At 43.4% G+C, this 19,778-nt stretch overlaps 1 protein-coding gene across 1 annotated transcript in view; it reads right to left on the bottom strand.

The window, feature by feature from the left end:
* Positions 1-2,557: 2,557 nt before the first annotated feature.
* GPALPP1 (GPALPP motifs containing 1) overlaps positions 2,558-19,778 on the bottom strand; it is a 30,636-nt gene continuing 13,415 nt past the window's right edge. Inside the window, exons 4-8 of the mRNA XM_054014302.1 lie at positions 12,103-12,211; positions 5,694-5,828; positions 5,356-5,520; positions 4,864-4,962; positions 2,558-2,891 (exon numbers count right to left, since the gene is read on the bottom strand). Of these exons, the coding sequence (XP_053870277.1) occupies positions 2,676-2,891; positions 4,864-4,962; positions 5,356-5,520; positions 5,694-5,828; positions 12,103-12,211 (724 nt within the window). The 3' untranslated portion in view covers positions 2,558-2,675. The remainder of the gene's footprint in view (positions 2,892-4,863; positions 4,963-5,355; positions 5,521-5,693; positions 5,829-12,102; positions 12,212-19,778) is intronic.

Below are 19,778 nucleotides of genomic sequence, written 5' to 3'. Positions count from 1 at the left end.
GTCAGGTATAGTTTAGTTATTATGTACTCCTGCCTTGAGTGCAGGGGACTGGATTAGATGACTTCTTGAGGTCCCTTCCAGTCCTATGATTCTATTGTTGGCTCATATTCAATTTATCTTTTTCAGCAGAACTACTGGCTAGCCAGTTATTCCACAATCTGTAGTTGTGCATTTGATCTTCCCTTCCTAAGTGAAGTACTTTGCACTTGTCTTTACTGAATTTAATCTTATTGATTTTTAGACCAATTCTTCAGTTTATCAAGGTCATTTTGAATCCTTATATCCTGTCTTCCAGAATGCTTGCAACCCTTCCCAGCTCGGTGAATCAAGACTTAACTGGCCCATGATGACCCTCTAACTACACCCAGGAGCTGGTACCTGTTCCAGATGGTGGCTCGTTAGCCAATTAGCAAAGGAGAAGCTGAGTTCTATAATTCTGCCTGCACAGCATAAATAGGTGGCTCAGGTAGGAAGGGAGATCCCAGGTGTGAGTAAGAAGGAAAGTGCTGTTCCCAGGCAAGGCTTGGACCTACAAGCTAGGGAGAACCAGTGCTGGCTCCTGTAAGGGAGGAGCTCTGAGTTATGGCTTAGAGGTAAAAGAGAGATCCCCTGAAGGAAGATGGTCAAAGCACTAGGGAAGGGAGACAGTAGGGGATGCTTGTTGTCAGGTCTGGGAGGCCAGTTTTTGGGTGCTTTTAGAGAGGCCCAGCAGTTTGGGGCTGGAGAGCTGAACTACAGGAGTAGAGCTGGAAGGCAGTCTGTGGGGTGGTGGTCCAAGAGGGTAACTGAAGAGGCCAGTGGAAGCAGGGTAGGCTTCTGGGAGGGAGCTCTGAGTTGGGGCAGTCAGGAAAAAGAGGCCAGCAGGGGTAGAGCACCTGTTTGTTGTATTTGGACTCCCAGTAGGGGGAAAGCCAGGGAAGCTGGAGCTCCAGCAAGAGTGAGAAAGTACTGAGTTGAGCCCAGGAGGGGTGAAGGACCTTTTGTTTGCCAACTGGGACTCTGAGTATTCAGAAAGGGTTTGAACTGTGGGCTTGGCTGGATGGCTGAGCCATGGAAGACCCAGGCAGCCTGCAGGAGGTGCTGGAGCTGAGGATACTGGTGACATTAGACACTGAGGCAAGGGGGCACTCCAAGGATGTGTGCTCTATAACAGCCTGATTCAAAGCCCACTGACATCAATGGGAGCCTTTCCTTGGACTTCAGATTGGACCCAGTATCTCAGAAACAGCAGGAGAAAAATGAACTTTCAACACTGTTGTAAGGCCAGTTTTAAATCCACATTTAGTTAATATAACTCTGACCCTAGGAGCACCTCAGTGCCAGATGGTATGGAGCTCCCTAGTATGGACCAATGAATTTCAGCTGGTCTGGCCAGCTCAGTGTACCTTGCACACTAAATCCAATGGGGACATTTAATGTCATCAGAAAACTAATAACTCACTGGTCAATATTCTGATATATATATACAATTAACCTGAAAAGAATTATACTAACGTGCTGGAAATTGGTAACTAAAAATGTCTACACCAGGCATATCAGGGGAAGCTGATACAGAGGTTTTTCCAGACAAAGGAAAGGGGCTGACACCTCAAGCCAAGTGTGACAAGGGAAAGTGGACCAGTCATTTGTATTGTAGACTGCAAGAAGATCATGTGCATTGTAAAAGTCACAAGTTGGGGAGGAGCCAGCAGGTGAAAAGAACTTTATCTGGGGATACACTTCAAGATTATACATTTCAAATGTTTACTGGACTATAAAGGGGGGGGAGAGGAGATCCCCTAAGTTATACTTCACCACAGGAGACAAAGAAAATCAAGCACTTCAGGCTATGTAATCGATCCTCAGCCAGGACTAGCCAGCCATGCTGGAAGAATGACTATGGTGAGAACTTTTTTGAACAAAAAGACTATAGTTTGTTGCATTTCAGTCTTGATAGAAATGGTTGCAAAAATAGGCTATCACTTAAACCTATGTCTATGTTAATGAACTTTTTAGTTTTATATAAACCAACTCAGGGCTATGATTGAAGGGAAGGGTGAGAGAACCCCAGGTAAGTTAACCCACTGCTGTATACTGCCTTGTTAAAGGAGCAGAAAAATTGATAGCTTTGGGAGTGCTACAATAAGGGGACTGAGCACTGCAGAAAGATGTCTCTGGGGAGAACTTGGGGCTGGAAGGGTTGTGGAGGTCCCTCTGCAATGAGTAACTGGGTGGCAGAAGCTGGGTGAGACCTGCATGCTTGTACGCTGTCTGTTGCTGTCTGGGCTGTGAGCCACAGCAACATAACTGTGGGTGCTTTGACAGTTGCAGGACAGGTGGTGACTGAATGCTTTACTGACCTGGGTAAATCCCAAAGGGTCCCAATAACCACTTTTAAATTGATCCTTTTTGAAATATTAGGTTGATTTAAAAATGTGGTTAACCAACTTATCTTGCAACAATTTTGAACTAAATATCGTTTCTGATTTTTATACACTACAGATTGTATAATTTTGTTGTGCGCATTTCCTAAATAGCATATTACATATAAAAAAAATAATTGACATATCAACATTCCTTTTTAAGCATAAAGAAATTTATTTTGCACACAAGTATTTACAGAAAAATGTACTTTTGTTTTGGAAGTTGCTGAAGTTTAATAGATTTCTCCTGAAAGAAAACTTCATATCTTTCCATTATAAAAACATATTGCCTTTGCTATGTGAAAACCTGGTGTTTAACTCTCCGGATTTCTTTATCAGGGCTTTCTTTTGAACTTCGTCAAATCGATTGACTTGGAGGTCCTGGTCTCGGTCAAATGGCCTCCTCTCTTGAGGCTTCTTATCTTCAGTTGCTTTGCTCTTTAATTTTTTATGATGCATATCCATGAGCGATTCTGATCTTTTTGAGTCCTGGAAATAGGGGAAGAAGGAGGGTGAATATTGCAGAATGATGGTGAAATATAGCAAAAACAAAAATGACTTAAACTGTGTCAAGAGTCAGAATGGTTGAGGAATTTCAGAAAGACAAGATAAGCTACTGGGCAACATGAAAGTAAATGAAATTCAGTGTAGACGAGTGCCGGGTAACTCAAATTAGAAAAAACACTTTTATATACTGTTTTAAAATGGGGTTCTTACCTCTGAAACTCACTGTAGACAAACGAATATGAAGTTACAGGAAAAAAGTACTAAAGATTGATTTTAATTCAGCAAACACTTAAGCATTTGATTAGTCCACTGAAGTCAACAGGACTACTCACATGCTTGAAGTTAAGTACTGGCTTAGATGCTTTGCTGAATTAGGGGCTTATGCTGTTTTTCAGAACCTGATGCTGCTGTCATACAAGTCAATGGTAAAACTCCCATTGATTTTTAAACAGGAGCGACATCAGTCCCAAGCAGGGGATGCTGCACCATCCTCTGAGAGCAAAATGTGTATGTCCTGCTATGGCTAGGCAGTTCCTTGGACTCCCATCCCATTGCAAACCTGTGCAAAGGCCTGACACAAACTGGTCTATAAGCAAATCTACTTCTATCTTTGTCTGTATTTTTAATGACATCTACATGATGACAAGCTCTTTGTTAAATTCTATTTTTCCTTCTGCTTATTCCCCAGTTGTAGTCACCATCTTCTGTGATATCAAACTGTTGCTGTGGAAAATCATTAAATCACAGGCCAGAATCATTCCTGGTGTAATTCCACTGACTTTAATAGTTACACCAGAGGATTGATAGTGCCAAGTTATCACTGCAGATGCTGAAAAGAAACCATTTTAAGATATAAAGCACTTTCCAGGAAACTGTCCTTGGTAGGAAATCAATGGAAAAAGGAAGAAAAGCCGTTTGAAAATGACCTAAGACTTGTTTTAACGCAGAACCTTTTTCAAAACATTCTAAGAGGCATCAGCTAACCTTGCACAGTAATAGTATATGCAAGTTTCTCTCTGGTAGAGGAGATAACAGAATACAACTTAAAAAAACTGCATTTATGTAATGTCCACAACTGAACAAGCAGCAGGAAATAGAGAAAATTCAAGACTGTACACTAATAGCTCTGGATCTGCAAGCCCTATAAATCTAAAAAGATGGCATCACCTAACGAACTGCAAATAAATTATTGAGTGCGCCCCATAAACTCAATTCTTCTAATATAAACCAAGGTTGCTGTTCTCTCAGTTAATTGTTTTCTCTTAGGAGATTTGACTGTCTTCCAGCTGATGGCTGTAAACAAGGGAGAAAAGGAAGGGGCAGCTGTAGGACAGACAATAGCCCACGCTGTGAGACAGCAGTGGGTGGGGGGAGGGAAGTGATTGTGAAGCTATGAGGCTCAGATTTTTAATTACCAATATTTGTCCATGAAAACTACAACTGCTTTTGCAGAAACTAAGGAATATTTTCAAGTAAAAATGTTGCCCGAAAGGCAGACAATTATGGTATTGATCTCTTAGGCACATTGAGCCTCCTTTGGATGGTTCTGTATTTTAACCTTTCGATTAAACCTGTAATGCTGTTTTCTTCCAGGGATGCCTGTAATTCAGTGATGTCTTTTACTGTTTGACTTGAAACTGTCTATTCCCAGCAATGGAAGTTTATAGGAATCGTTTAAGTAAAACACAAACTGAAACTCATCTAAGAAAAGGCATATAAAAACCTACACACACACTGACACTATTTTTCAGCAACAGCGGGAGGGCCCAATCTTGCTCTTGTTGAAGTCAATGACAAATTCTCTAATGGCTTAAATGGCTGCAGGTTTGGGCCCCAGAAGAGAAGAATGTAGTGATATCACCATGGAAACCAACAGTGCTAGGAATGAGAAACCAAAAGAGAGCTAAGAATTAAAGGAAACCTAGAAGAAAAAGCATTTTGTGCTTATACTTGCATTGTATGAAGACAGCTGCTCAGCCAGTCTCTTGTCTCTCGCTGATAATACAATTTCTTCATCACCTTTACTGGTTGACTTCTTTGCTTCTTGCATTTCCTGATGAATGGAAGCAGACTGCAATTATTAGCAGGCAGCATACTTGAAGTAAGTGACAAAGAAATCTATACTTATCTTACTTAAATATTAGAGGAGCGGGTCAAGATATAGAGCCTTTGTACCTCTGCCCCTCAGGCATTTTTGTTCTGCTTGATAAGAAACAGTAACTGGCTCTTCATTAAATTGATACAGAACAATAGACTTCCCAGGCCGTAGCAGACAGATATAATGTTTAATGTAAGAAGGAAAATAACTACTTTTAGGTCTGAAATTTCTGTGTTTGGGAACATGAGAGCACTTTTATTAGGTTATCCCTGAATAGCAGAGGCGAACTCTGAGAAGACTGATAACATATAGACTGTCTGCATGTTTATATGAATGAATAACACTCACTTGGGCTTTCCTCTCTCTGTCGGCTGGAGTATCTGTCCAAATTGACTTATCTCCTGATTTCTCATCTGTTCTTCTCTTGAAAGTTCTTGGGCCCAATCCAAAGCCTTTCAATTCTGGTGGAAGCTCAGTCATCCAAGACTCCCTTGAAACTTGCTTGGACCCATCCTTTAAGAAAGAAATCATAGCGGGAATGTTAATAAATAAATTGTGGATTCTTCTAGATAACATTTTATTAAGTGCTACAGTCATTTAGCATCTTCAATACATACAGCTGAGCTTGCTAAAATTCACATCTTTTTAGGCCAAGAAAACATACACAGTCAAAATTAATAACTTACATCATCTGAAGAAGTAAGTTTTTCTTTCATTTGCTGAGCTCTGCGTTCAAAGTCTCTAGTTACACTGGATTCTACTGGTCCTTTTGCGGGCATTGGACCTATGACAGCATCATCTTCCTCACTACTATCTGTTGCCTTCCAAAAATAAAATAAGACATTATCAACCATAATAGGTCACTATAGAAATATTCTTAGCTATAAACCCAACTGTCTTCTCAAACAGGCCCATGACCAATAATTTCTTTCAATTCATATTAAGAAACAGGTGTATTATAAATACACATTACTTGTATATCCAAGCATTTAAAAGCTGTCCAGTCCCAGCTCTAACTCCCATTGCCCTTAACAGAAACCAAATTATTTCTAATCTCGACACTTCTGAAAGTGTCATCAGTCAATAGAATTCTTGCCAGAGAGACATTAATAATGCACTTTCTTTTGTTTAAGATGTGTAGAATACTTATCAAGATGATATCTTTTGATATTCTGCTCACTCTCCTGTAGCTCCAGTGATAAATGATTAACATCAGAAACAAGTGAAGTGTACATGTACAACTGATATCATGGGCACCAATATATCCTCCATTACTGCCATCAACATTCTGAATGTATTGCCATAACAAGAAAAGAGCTTAGAATCTAAACTGATCATAGTAAGACTGGATGTTGGGAGGAGGAGAACAGGAAAGGGTGGGGGTGGAAAGAAGGAAGGAATAAACAGAATATAGTTATGGAATTGCTTCACTGGTACAGCACATGCTGTGCTAGTTCCTAGATAAGGTTTCGTTTGTGTGTGTGGGGTGTGTGTGTTTTTTAATTTCCTTTCAACGTTGTTTAAAATGGAATTTTATATTTGAAGGATTGTTGGGAAAGTTAGAACTGAAGAAGGCTGGATGGAGTACAGAATAAAAGGAGACATTCCAGGTGTAGAGTGCTGAATGGGAGATGGCGTAAAAGTCCATCTAAGAGAAGAACTAAGCTAGGTGGAAATGGAAGGACACAAGTTCTGTGAAAGAGACTGCCAAGTGCATAGTGATGAGCTGTAGGAAGTGGCAGAGTTGTGCAAAGCCTTGAAAATGAGAATAAGGAGTTTGCCTTTGATGTAAAGGTGGGGCCTGTTAAGTGGGATAGATGCATTCAAGTGGCAGAGGAGAGTGGTGGCATCTATTGGTAACCTACAAGGCAACAACAGGGCTGGCACAGCCCAGAGGAGCAAGCTTGAGTGGCAAACAAGCTGGTGGTGGTAGGGAAGTACCAGAGCCACTGTGGGCAAGGCGGCTACTTGCAAGAGGCAGGGGGTAACAACATGATCAATAGTCCTAGGTACCCTGAGAACCATCCCAATGGACAAGGGTGTCTCCCTCTCTCTTCCCACCCCCCCTCCCCCCAGTCAGTAAGAAATCTATATTTTGTAAAGCAAGATGTGGCAGGCTTTAGACACACCCTGAACGTTAGAGGAAGGCAAGAGAGTAGGATGACAATAAGGCTGTGGGACCACAAAACTGACAACTGTGGAATTATCTAATATGATGGAGAAAGGAAGAGGAGGGATTTATTTTGGGGGTGAGATGGTTTTGGCATGCTGAGTTTAAGTTGACAGGTGGGCTTCCAAACAGTAGATGAGAAAGTGGCAGAAAAGAGTGGAGAGGGAAAAAACCCACCACCAGACTTCAGTGTAAAAAGTTACTCACCTTGTGCAGTAAGGATGGTTCTTCGAGATGTGTCACTATGGCTGCTCCACTGCAGGTGTGCTTGCCTCCCTGCACTGCTGATTGGAGAACTTCAGTAGTAGTGTTGATTAGACAGCAGATGCAGGCTAACCCCTTCTCTACTGCAGAGTCCCAGACAAGAACCCTGGAGTACAGGGAAGGAAGGTGGTTTGCGGAGCACCCATGGGGAACACATCTTGAAGAACCATAATTACTGCACAAAATGAGTAATTTCTCTGATTAGCGTCTGTATGGGTGCTCCACTGCAGGTAACTCCCGAGCACTATCCTTATTGGCGGGTTGGGACTTCGGAGTCGGGTCAGTTACAGATGACTCTACTATGGCGCTGAAGATGGCATAGGAGGTGGAGTCTCCAGTGATCGCGTAGTGTTCTGTGGAAGTGTGGACTGATGCCCATGTTGCTTCTCTACAGATTTCGGAGATAGGATGTTCTTGACGAAGGTGATGGGTGAGGAGATCGACCTTGTGGAGGGCATGCGAATAGTATCTGGAGGGGTCATATTACAAGGTTGATAACACTGTCTAATCCAGTTTGACACCCACGTGGAGAGTCTCTGGACTGAGCCCTTGGATCTCTCCGCAACAGCAAGGAAAAGTCTAGAAGATATCCTGAAAACCTTCGTCCTATCCAGGTAGAAGGCTAGGGCTCTTCTGAGGTCTAGCATGTATAATATAGCCTCCCTGTTGTCTCAATGAGGTTTGGTATAAAAGGTTGGAAGCTGAATCAGTTGATTCATGTGAAGTGTGGCGGTGAACTCATGATTAACTCAAAAAAATTTAATGCCTTTAAAAAAATTAATTGCAATTAATCACACTGTTAAGCAATAGAATACCAAGTGAAATTTATTAAATATTTTTGATTTTTTACACTTTCAAATATTGATTTCTATTACAACACAGAATACAAAGTGTTCACTTTATATTTTTGATTACTAATATTTGCACTCTAAAATTAAACGAGATTTTTTCAATTCACCTCATACAAGTACTGTAGTGCAATCTCTCTAGTGTGAAAGTGCAACTTACAAATGTAGATTTTTGTTTGTTTGTTACATAATTGTTTTATTTTTGAGAGCAATGTAAAACTTTAGAGCCTACAAGCTCACTCAGTCCTACTTCTTGTTCAGCCAATCGCTAAGACAAGTTTGTTTACATTTACAGGACATAATGCTGCCTGCTTATTATATACAATGTCACCTGTAAGTGTGAATGCTTGTTCTCACTTTTGTAGCCGGCACTGCAAGGTATTTACATGCCAGATATGTTAAAAATTCATATGCCCCTTCATGCTTCGGCCACCATTCCAGAGGACATGCTTCCATGCTGACGACGCTCGTTTAAAAAAATAATGCATTAAACTTGTGACTGAACTCCTTGGGGGAGACTTGTATGCAGGGGTGAAAGTAACTTAAAGGACTTACCGGTACGCCGGAGTCCTGAGCGGGGCGTGGCCTTAACTGGAAGAGGCAGGGCCTTTCAAGATTTAAAGGCCCTGGGGCTGTGGTTGGGAGTCCCAGGGCCTTTAAATCACCCCTGAGCTACCAGCAGCAGAGGCTGAGGTAGCGGTGGCAGGGCTCCGGCAGCTATTTTAAAGGGCCAAAGGCTCCGGCTGCTGCAGGGAGCGCCGGGACCTTTAAAGCGCCGCTGGAGCTCTGGCAGCGGGGCTTGGGTGGTGCTTTAAAGGGCCTGGGGCTCCCCGCAGGGGCCGGAGCTCCGGGACCTTTAAATCACCGCCAGAGAAGCCGGTCCAGTCCGGCACGGCATACCGGCTTACTTTCACCTATGATTGTACGTCTCCTGTTCTGTTTTACCCACATTCTGCCATATATTTCATGTTATAGCAGGGTTGGCTGATGACCCAGCACATTTTTGTTTTTAAAAATACTTTCACAGCAGATCTGACAAAACGCAAAGGAGGTACCAATGTGAGATTTCTAAAAATAGCTACAGCACTCGACCCAAGGTTTAAGAATCTGAAGTGCCTTCACACCTTGTCCCTCTCAGTTTTTGGGAGCATGCTTTCAGATGCCTTAAAGGAGCAACACTCTGATGCGGAAACTACAGAATCCAAACCACCAAAAAAAAAAAAATTAAAAAAAAATCCACCTTCTGCTGGTGGAATCCGACTCAGATGATGAAAATGAACATGTCAGTCTGCACTGCTTTTGATAGTTATTGAGCAGAACCTGTCATCAGCATGGACGCATGTCTTCTGGTTTGCTGGTTGAAGCATGAAAGGACATATGAATCTTTAGCGCTTCTGGCATGTGAATATCTTGCAACGCTGGCTACAACATGCCATACAAATGCCTGTTCTCACTTTCAGGTGACATTGTAAACAAGACATGAGCAGCATTATCTCCTGCAAATTGTAAACAATCTTGATCCTCTGAGCGATTGGCTGAAGGAGGACTGAGTGGACTTCTAGGTTCTAAAGTTTTACATTGTTTTATTTTTGAATGCAGTTATTTTTTGTATATAATTCTACATTTGTAAGTTCAACTTTCCTGATAAAGCGACTGCACTACATTATTTGTATTAGGTGAATTAAAATACCATTTCTTGTTTTTTACAGTGCAAATATTTTGTAATCAAAAATAACATGAGCATGGTATACTTTGTATTCTGTGTTGTAATTGAAATCAATATATTTGAAAATGTAGAAAACATCCAAAAGTATTTAAATAAATGGTAACAGTGCCATTAATAGCAATTAATTTTTTTAATCGGTTGACAGCCCTAGTTATGACACTAAACATCTGGCACCAATTCTGTCATATCTTACACTTTCCCTACCAATATCTATTACCTTGGAGCAGAGTTCCCTGCAAGTTACATCCCAGCAGGAGCTGGGCACTCAGTAGTGAAAGAGGAAAGACACGAAGGGCAATGGGAAGGAATAATGAGCACAATTTTGAAAGAAACCTTAACTAGGGAGGAGAATAAATGGGAAGAAAAATGACCATTTCCCATCCTAAAGCACACCATGATCTGACCCGTAATTGAAGATAACATACAACAGAGGAGGTGGGAGTGCTGTGTCCAATTTTTACTACTTTATGATGGACAAAGGAAGCATGTAAAGGGGTGTGTGTATATTTTAAACATACAATTCAGGCCTCATCTACCCTCCAAGACTACAGCAATTGAAGAACCACTGTCATATCACAAAAGAGGAGCAACTGAGAAGATATGAGATTTTTAGACATGCTCTTTAAAACTCTGGGGTTTAAGTTCAATACAAAATGGAGAAACTGTCATTGTTAAATATTCAGCACCCCTGCTCCTTCAAAACCAGTGTGACATCGCATACTAACTAGTCTTACAGCTCTTTATATCTAGTATAAGAATCTTCTGAGCCCAGCACTAAACAACTTTCAGGATTTCTCTCCAACCACCACAGGAGTGCAGGGATAGATGGTAGTTTGGGAAGCACCCCCAAATTCCTGCCTCTGTTCCTGGTGCAAGAGTGAAGTTCCCAGGTATGGGGTGGTTGGGAATTCACTTTATCCCTCACTACTCCACTGTTGATGGGTATTGTCTCAGGCTTCCACGAATGTACTTTAGAGTCCATCAAGACATGCTGACCATCTGACTGTCTCTTTCCCAGAGACAGGGAAGTGAATACCGTCTATTTGGGATTTGTTGGCATTTTAGGTCCTGGGAAGGGAAGCTCTAGGGGAGAGGCTATCACAGTGGGAGAAAGTGAGGGGACACTTTGACTACAAGTCCACAGGCCTGATTTTATTTAATTTAGTCTACAATACCCATCCTCCAGCAAAACCAAGAAAGAGCAGACTTTGGGCTGCTCTACACTAGGAGGGGGGAATCGATCTAAGATACGCAACTTCAGCTACGTGAATAGCGTAGCTGAAGTCGAAGTATCTTAGATCGATTTACCTCAGGTCCTCACGGCGCGGGATCAACGGCTGCGACTCCCCCATCGACTCCGCTACTGCCTCTTGGTCTGGTGGAGTTCCGGAGTCGACGGGGAGCACGATTGGGGATCAATTTATCACATCTAGACAAGACGTGATAAATCAATCCCCAATAGATCAATGACTACCTGCCGAGCCAGCGGGTAGCGAAGACATACCCTGAGTGGCAAAGAATAAGAAGTTTGCCACACTTACTTTAACACCTGCTGCTTGCACCTCCACCCCTCCTTTTCCCCAGACCTCACATTTCCTCTGCTTTGTCCAGCTCCTTACTTCTATCCTCCTGCTCGTCAACAACTCCCCCTCTTCATGTTTGTTCCCAACTCACTTGTTAGATAATTAAACTTAGATTGTAAGCTCTACAGGGCAGATATTTTCTTTTTTAAATTCCTTGAAGTGCCTAGCATGCTCAAGCACAATATAAATGAAAAGGTGAGCAGAGAAACTTACTTCTCTGCTGCATGACCCCTTTCAGACAGGATTCTGCAATTACAGTTCAGAAACTACTTCATTAGCACTGATTATTTATACTGCAGTGGCATCCAAAATGAGCCAGACACTTTTCACCTACAGAGCATGACAAATCCCTGCCCTATAGAGTTTACGGTCTAAAACAAGATCTACTGTATTAAAAAGTTATTTCTATGGGCTTTGGATCAGGCTATCAGTTTGTTAAAATCCTTCAGATGCCAATGCACTATAAATACAAGATAGATCTGTACCATTTCAGTTTTTACAAACCTGGGTATGGAATTCTGAAGAAACAGAAGATCCTATGGAACAGCTGTTATCCTCGCTATACTGTGTAGGTTTCCTAAAACCAGGTGGTAAAGCAGGACCTATAACAGGCCTCAAAAAAAAAAAAAAAAAAAAAAAATCAATCTTATTTTCTTTCCCTAATTTAAAAAAGAATCAGCATGAAAAGCACATTTAAGTAACAACTTTTTATTGTTTGCAGCAAGAATCAATATTTGAACAGTTCAATGAAGTGGTAAAGTTGAAAGTGTATTCTCTTGTAAAAGTCACATTTTCATTAATATTCATACACTTTCTATGCATTACATTCATAAAGGGATATCATCACACTTCCATCTCCAAATCACACTTCCATCTCCACATTCCAGGAGATTTTTAAAGTTATCACTTAAACCCCCCCCCCCCCCCCAGTAGACACTGTCTCTATAAATACTTTCCATCTGTTTATCAATATGATCTGCACATTTTGTGCAATCAAAAGTACCTCATTAAAGTTTAAGGCCAGAAGGTACCAGCAGATCACCAAGTCTGACCTCCTGTATATTCACAGGCCAACAACATTACCCAGCACCCACACACTAAACCCAAATTAGACAAGAGGATCATTAGACTATTATGGGCCACAGGCCAAGAATAGGAGGGATTGAGGTGCATCACTGCTTGAGACCCCTTTTATGTCAGGGAAATGATTAAATGAGATATACCCCAATAATCCTGTCAAGTGACTCTCACCCACACTCTGCAGGGGAAGGCGAAAACCCCCAACGTCACTGCCAGTCTGACCTGGGGAAAATTCCTTCCTGACCTTGCATATGATGATCCGTTAGACCACAGGCGCTGACTTTTGTTTTTGCCCGTGGGTGCTTTTGAAGAGTGTGTGTGTGTGAGCACTCTGCCAGTTTTGGGGGGAGGCTATTTTCAGCATATTTATACATTTCTTTCATATTCTAGTTATTGAATGTGTCTATCATTGGTATCTTTACTATTTGAATAATGATTCAATTATTATGAACTACATAATTACATTATCATGAATTACAGTATATTAAGATGATTGCAATCACCTACAAGCCGTCTTCACCAACGTCCCAGTTTAAAGACATTATGTCTCACTGTAGCTTTCTGGATGAAACTGTCAGCAATCTTATTTACATCTAGGTTCTCTGGTATTATTGAGATGCACATTAAGGACAGCTACATTATTCAGTTGTGCCTGTCCCATTGATGACTGGAGATAATTTTTATGTCTTCTGAAGCAGGAGAATGAGCATTTCACAGTTCAGAATGATACAGGCACAGTGAGGAGGATTCTTATGACTTGGCAGTACTCTGGAAACACAGTGCTTCCAGAGTACAGCAAATGACTCCAAGATCTCTTTCTTGATATAGGCAACATCATTTTGTATGTAGTGTTGGGTGTGACGCTGTACCTCATAATGCTTTATGGGAATATGACATAACTGGAATATGTTTTGTGCTGCCTGGGCCATGTAACATATTTCTGTAAAGGTTATGGTCTACCATATCTATTCATCCTATTTGTACACATATATCATTTTCTACTTGAGGTTAAGAATATGGGCTGTGTACTTGCTTGGTTTCTAAGTAAGCTTTGTGAGGCATTTGGTCAGCTTCTTTAGGAAGGAATTCGCCAGGTTAAGTACCCGATCAGGAAGCACTTGGGGAACAACGCATCTTGGAATGCTCCAATCCACATAAAAAGTCTTCCTGGAGACATACAAGATACCATGTGGATAATGGCTTCTGCCTGTAAAGACTGTGAGTCATGCATGGACATGTGACTTGCCCAGGTGACTCCAGATCTCCATCTTGGAGCTGCACTTTGCATAGGAGTGAGGAGGGGGGCTCTCCACCCACAATAGGGTTACCATACGTCCGGTTTTTCCCAGACATGTCCGGCTTTTCGGCACTCAAACCCCCATCCGGGGGGAATTGCCAAAAAGCCAAACATGTCCAGGAAAAATACTGGACGGGCACTTCCTCTCCCGCGGCTGCTCTGCTCCTCCCCTGACTCAGACTTCGGCTCTGTTTAAGAGCCAAGCTGCCTGAGCCAGCGCTACAGGCTACGGGCAGCCCCCTTGCCTCCGGAACCCAGCCGCTGGCCGGGCACTTCTCCTCCCCAGCTCCAGCTGCTCTGCTCCGGCGGCGCAGGGTCCGGAGGCAAGGGGGCTGCCCGAAGCCCGTAGCGCTGGCTCGGGCAGCTTGGCTCTTAAACAGAGCTGAAGAGTCAGGGGAGGAGCAGAGCAGCTGGAGCCCGGGAGGGGAAGTGCCTGGCTCGGGGCGCAGGGACGGAGGCATAGGGGCTGCCCGAAGCCCGAGCGCTACCGGCTTCACGGGTTTGCCGGGCAGCCTCCAGACCCTGCGCCCCCGGCTGGGCGCTTCCCCTCCCGGGCTCCAGCTGTGCTGGGGAAGCGCCGGCTGGGGGCACAGGGTCTGGAGGCTGCCCGGCAAACCGTGAAGCCGGTAGCGCTTGGGCAGCCCTTTTCGCGTGGCTAGGAGGGGGAGTCAGGGCGGGGACTTTAGGGAATGGGCGGGGAAGGGGCAGAGTTGGGGCGGGGGTGGGAAAGGGGCGGGGCCAGCACCCCGTGGAGTGTCCTCTTTTTTTATTTTTTAAATATGGTAACCCTAACCCACAAGAGAAAGTCTATTTAAACCTGTGGGAGACCCCTCCATTTTGTCTTCAGCTGGCTAAAGAGAGAGCCTCCTCACCCCCCAGGATACTTGGAAGAAACCGGAACAAAGGGGTGTGAGTGATTGCTGAACCCAGGCTAAAAGGAGATTAGTCTGTAAAAGGGAGCATTCTGGAACTGGTGAGGATCTTATCTGTATTCAGTGTTTGATTAAACATAGATTTGCACGTTTTATTTTATTTTGCTTGGTGACTTACTTTGTTCTGTCTGTTACTACTTAGAACCACTTCAATCCTACTTTCTGTATTTAATAAAATCACTTTTTACTTATTAATTAACTCAGAGTATGTATTAATACCTGGGGGAGCAAACAACGATGCATATCTCTCTATCAGTGTTATAGAAGGTGAACAATTTATGAGTTTACCCTGCATAAGCTTTATACAGGGTAAAATGGATTTATTTGGGTTTAGACCCCATTGGGAGTTTGGCATCTGAGTGCTAAAGACAAGCACACTTCTGTGAGCTGTTTTCAGGTAAACCTGCAGCTTTGAGGCAAGTAATTCAGACCATTGGGTCTTTGTTGCAGCAGACGGGAGTGTCTGGCTCAGCAAGACAGGGTGCTGGAGTCCTGAGCTGGCAGGGAAACAGGGATAGACGTAGTCTTGGCACATCAGGTGGCAGCTCCCAAGAGGGTTTCTGTGATCCAAACCGTCACATTGGGTTTCTATTTTGCCATGTGCATTACTTTGCATTTAACATTGAATTTCATCTGCCATTTTGTTAACAAATTTGTTACAAAAAAATACCAGTTTTGTGAGACCCCTTGTAACTCTTTGCAGTCTGTTTTGGACTTAATTATCTTGAATAATTTTGTATCATCTGCAAACTTTGCCACCTCATTGTTTACCCCTTTTTGCAGATCATTTATAAATATGTTGAACAGCACTGATCCCAGACCAGCAAAAGCCCCTCGGGGGGGACACCACGATTTACTTCTTTCCATTCTGAAAATGGACCATTTATTTCTACCCTTTGTTTCCTATCTTTTAAAGGAGTGCCTGGGAATGCTTTCAGGATCATCAAAGGATCCTTAATTTAATGACAAGCCTTTTGTTATCTTAATCACCCTGCCTTTGTTTATAAACAAACTGCCTGCCAAGGGCAGAAGTTGTTAACAGCACAGAACTCATCACATTCCACACTCAAGCTCTGACTCCTGGTTATTAAGCACCCACTATTTTTTTCTGTGGGTGCTTGAATCCCGGAGCACCTACGGAGTCAGCGTCTATGCGTTAGACTCTCAGAATGTTAGTAAGAACCAGCCAGCCAAGCACCTGAGAGAGAGAAAATGCTCAGTGACACTTCAGAGTCCTGGCCCTCCACATCCAATGTCCTATCTCCAGTTGTGGCCATGCCTGATGCTTCAAAGGAGATTAAAACAAACAAACAAAAACACCAAGCCAGAATATACTGGGGGAAAAAATAATACCTTCTTGACTCCTGCAGACGGCTGGCTGAAACCCTGAATGTGAGATTTTAGGAACAGAGGAAATGAGCCCCAGGGCTACTGAATTATGCTTTTATTAAATCTGTTATAATCTAATCAATCAAGCCTTGCAGTAGTGATGCTATTGCCAAGACTTCAAGCAAAACCTTACCAGACTCCTATAGTCAGAGGATTACACCTACTGACAAAAAGGAGATAGAACAAGGGGCATATGTGTAAACAGGGGGCACCTGCAAGGTTCAGGGTCAATACTCCCCCGAGAAGCCAGCCTGCTGTAGCAGGAGTGGCAGGAAGGGAATTCTACTGTGGTGCTGCCCCTAGCTAGAGAGAGTTCCATCTTTCATTGCAGCCTCTGGCTTACAAGTGTCTGCTAAATGTGAAGCTCCACCCCCATCTAGCTGCTGGAAGAGAGAAGCGGCTTTTTGTCTTCTCTTCTGCTTTCTCACTACTAAGGCAGTGTCCACACAGGAAGGCTTTTTGGTACAATGGAAGTGTGAATTTAAAACAAATACATTTATACTGGTGGCACCCCTTATTTTGGTGGAAGAGTGCCTTTGTCGGTTTTGCTTATGTTGCGTAGGAAGGGGTGTACGCCAAACAAGAGAAAGCTACTCTGGCTACGACACTGCAGCTGGAGTGTGAGCGTGAGTGCAGGTAGACAGACCTGTGCTAGCTCTGCCTGAGCTAGCACACTAAATAGTGTGGATGTTGCCACACTGGCAGCGGCTTGGGCTAGCTGCCTGAGTCCAAGCCTGCCGAAGCCCTAGTCCAAGCCTGGGTGGTTAACCCTAGCTGCTGCCCATGCTGCAGTGCCTGCACTGCAATTTTTAGCACACTAGCTGAGGCAGAGTTAGCACAAGTCTGTCTACCTGTGCTGGGAATCACACCCCAGCTGCAGTGGAGAAGTTCCCTCATAGTCCAGAGCAGAGTATCTATGCTGGGGGTTATACCTGTATAACCCATAAAACTTCCCTACAAAGACAAAGCCTGAGAGAGGGGCAAAGCCTCAGCTACTCTACCCCCTCCCACCTTGTAGGCTGTTCCAAGGAGGGGGGGGGTAGGAAAATGGTTTTCAATACTCTATACGTCCCACAGCCTCCATTTCTGTGGTGTCTTCTGCATGAGTAACTCTGCTGCTGCTCAGGACTTTCCTCAGCAGCATAGAACTGACAGGATTTTTGACAGCTTGCTGGCTGCCCAGAGGATCTCTGAACAGCAAGTGTGAATCTGAGTGAAATCTTGTTCATAAGCTCTGCTGATTGGCACAGCTTTGATGTTTTTCTATGGACTGAGGCAGAAAACAGGGCTGCTGTCATATTATTTTCAAAACTAAAGAAAACGGTTCATCTATATTTTGTACTTGACTAACTCAAAAAAGGTGTTTTAAAAGCTGAAAATTGTCATATATACAGTGCTCAATTAAGAATATATGCTTTGACAAATTTGAAAGATGTGTCTGAGAAATAAAGATGTTTGAAAGGAGTGGGGATATATTATACAACGCATTAACAGTATATCCTCATATACTTACGAACCATTCATACATTGGGATATCCATGCACTGAAATCAACATGAATCATTTTATTTCAGTAATTATGGACTAGATTGAGCAGTTTGTAATCTGACCAGCATAAGGGGCACTGTGTTGTTTTGCTGCCCCTGGAACAGCCCAGGAGGGAGAGACTAATTAGCCATCACAATCTTTTTCCCCACTCTCCCCACTGATCTGGGGAGGGAGTAAATGGCATCAGGTCTATACCAGTCACCTCATGTGTTCTCCAATGTGCCAGCATAGTTACACTGCCAGTGCACTGGGGAGTGGTAGAAGAGAGAGAAGGCTCTGCGTGGTCCCTGCCCTTTTCACACATTTGCTCAAGAAGGGGAGATGGTAGCTCTGCAAAGCTTGTTACTCTCAAAGTGCCAGGGGATCCCTTAATGCCCCTTTACTCCCTTGTGCCAGCACACAGGATGGGGCACAATCTGGCCCCAAATGTTCAGTTAATGCATGTTAGCCCTAACTGTGCTTTGTTTAATTTGACTGTTTAGAAGCAAGTTGCTAAGCAGAAAAAAATCCGGGAGGAGAGTGGACCAAAAGACATTCTTAATACAGTATATCATGCTTAATAGCAATCCTGATACTAGCAACTTTTGGTTACTGGCAACATTTTGCTGGTAACCAATCCAATCCCATTAACATCAACGTTAATGGAATTTGAATATTTGCAACAGCATGCCGCTTATTAGTAACTTTTTTTTTTTTTAAAGAAAGATTCTAACTGTACACAGGTTTGCAGGGCTGCAGTCAGGGAAGGAACCACTGGGATGTGCTGTGCACACCCTGCACACAAGCTTGCAGGGCTCGAACATGCTTCCCTGGCGGCAGGCCTGGAAAACTGTCTGTGGCCGGTGCTCAGTCCATCCCAGTACTTCCTTCTGGGACAGCAGCTTGGCAAATCATCCTGTGCACAGGGACCACACAGGAGGTAAGTGGCTGCGGGCTGGCACAGGAAGCTGTGGTCAGGGAAACAGTGGAGAGGGGAAATGCAGCAGAGATGTCGGAGCTGCATGGTACCACTCCCTGCACTCTCCAGGCTGCGCCCTGCTGGGGGTCTGCACTGTTGAAGAAAGGAAGTGCTGGGACATGCTGAGCCCCAACCCCTGGAGAGTGCAGGGAGAGGTATGGTGCAGCCCCACGGGTCCCCAGCATCTCTGATCCCCAGAGAAAGCCCCAGCATCCAGACTGCAGCTTCCATCCCTGCTGCTGCCCTACCTGCAGCCAGGCTTACAGGACTGCAGCCAGGAAAGGCATGTCCAAGTGCTTCTTTCCCTGGGTACTACCTTGAAAACCTGCCTTTTGCTTATTAGCAACTGACAGTAATACAGTACCAACCTTTTGCTGGCAACCGAGGGATTGCTAATAAGCGGAATTTACTCTATGTCAGAAAGTAGAAGTGAAAGGTGCACAGTTCTTTGCTCTCTAGTTCACCTTTAAATGGCTGCCTTTCCCCCTGTGGGCCCAACCCTGCTAGCCACGTTCACATGCGTAGTCCCGTCGACATCAAGAGGACCTACTGTGTAAAGCTTTCAGGATCAGACACTTTGGCTGTTTTATTAGAGATCCTATTTGTATATGGCTGAAAGAACGTCTCGTCCAATGAAACATGTTTTCAGTATTATTTGTGCTGTGGTAGTACCCAGGTAGTACCCCACCATGCCGGGTGCTGATTCACATTTACTTGAGTTTGTACAATAAGAAGGGGGAAAGGAAGGGTAACAGTCACATAGAGTTGTTATTGATGTGCACAACTAGATGGTCCCAAATAATCTAAAGATTTAAAAAAAAACCAAATTAATACATAATAAAATCTGCTTTCCCTAGCTGCTGCCCCACCTAGCCATTGTCTGGCTGACTTCAGGTGTGACAGCACAAATCATTCCTTGATGAGGGATTTGAAGGATGAGAGGTGTCATAAATATAAAGGGAAGGGTAACAAACTTT

Source organism: Malaclemys terrapin, chromosome 1 (assembly GCF_027887155.1).
Source record: "Malaclemys terrapin pileata isolate rMalTer1 chromosome 1, rMalTer1.hap1, whole genome shotgun sequence".
Classification (NCBI taxonomy): domain Eukaryota; kingdom Metazoa; phylum Chordata; order Testudines; family Emydidae; genus Malaclemys; species Malaclemys terrapin.
Note: the sequence above shows the minus strand (reverse complement) of the source record. Positions and strands in the feature narration are given on the sequence as shown.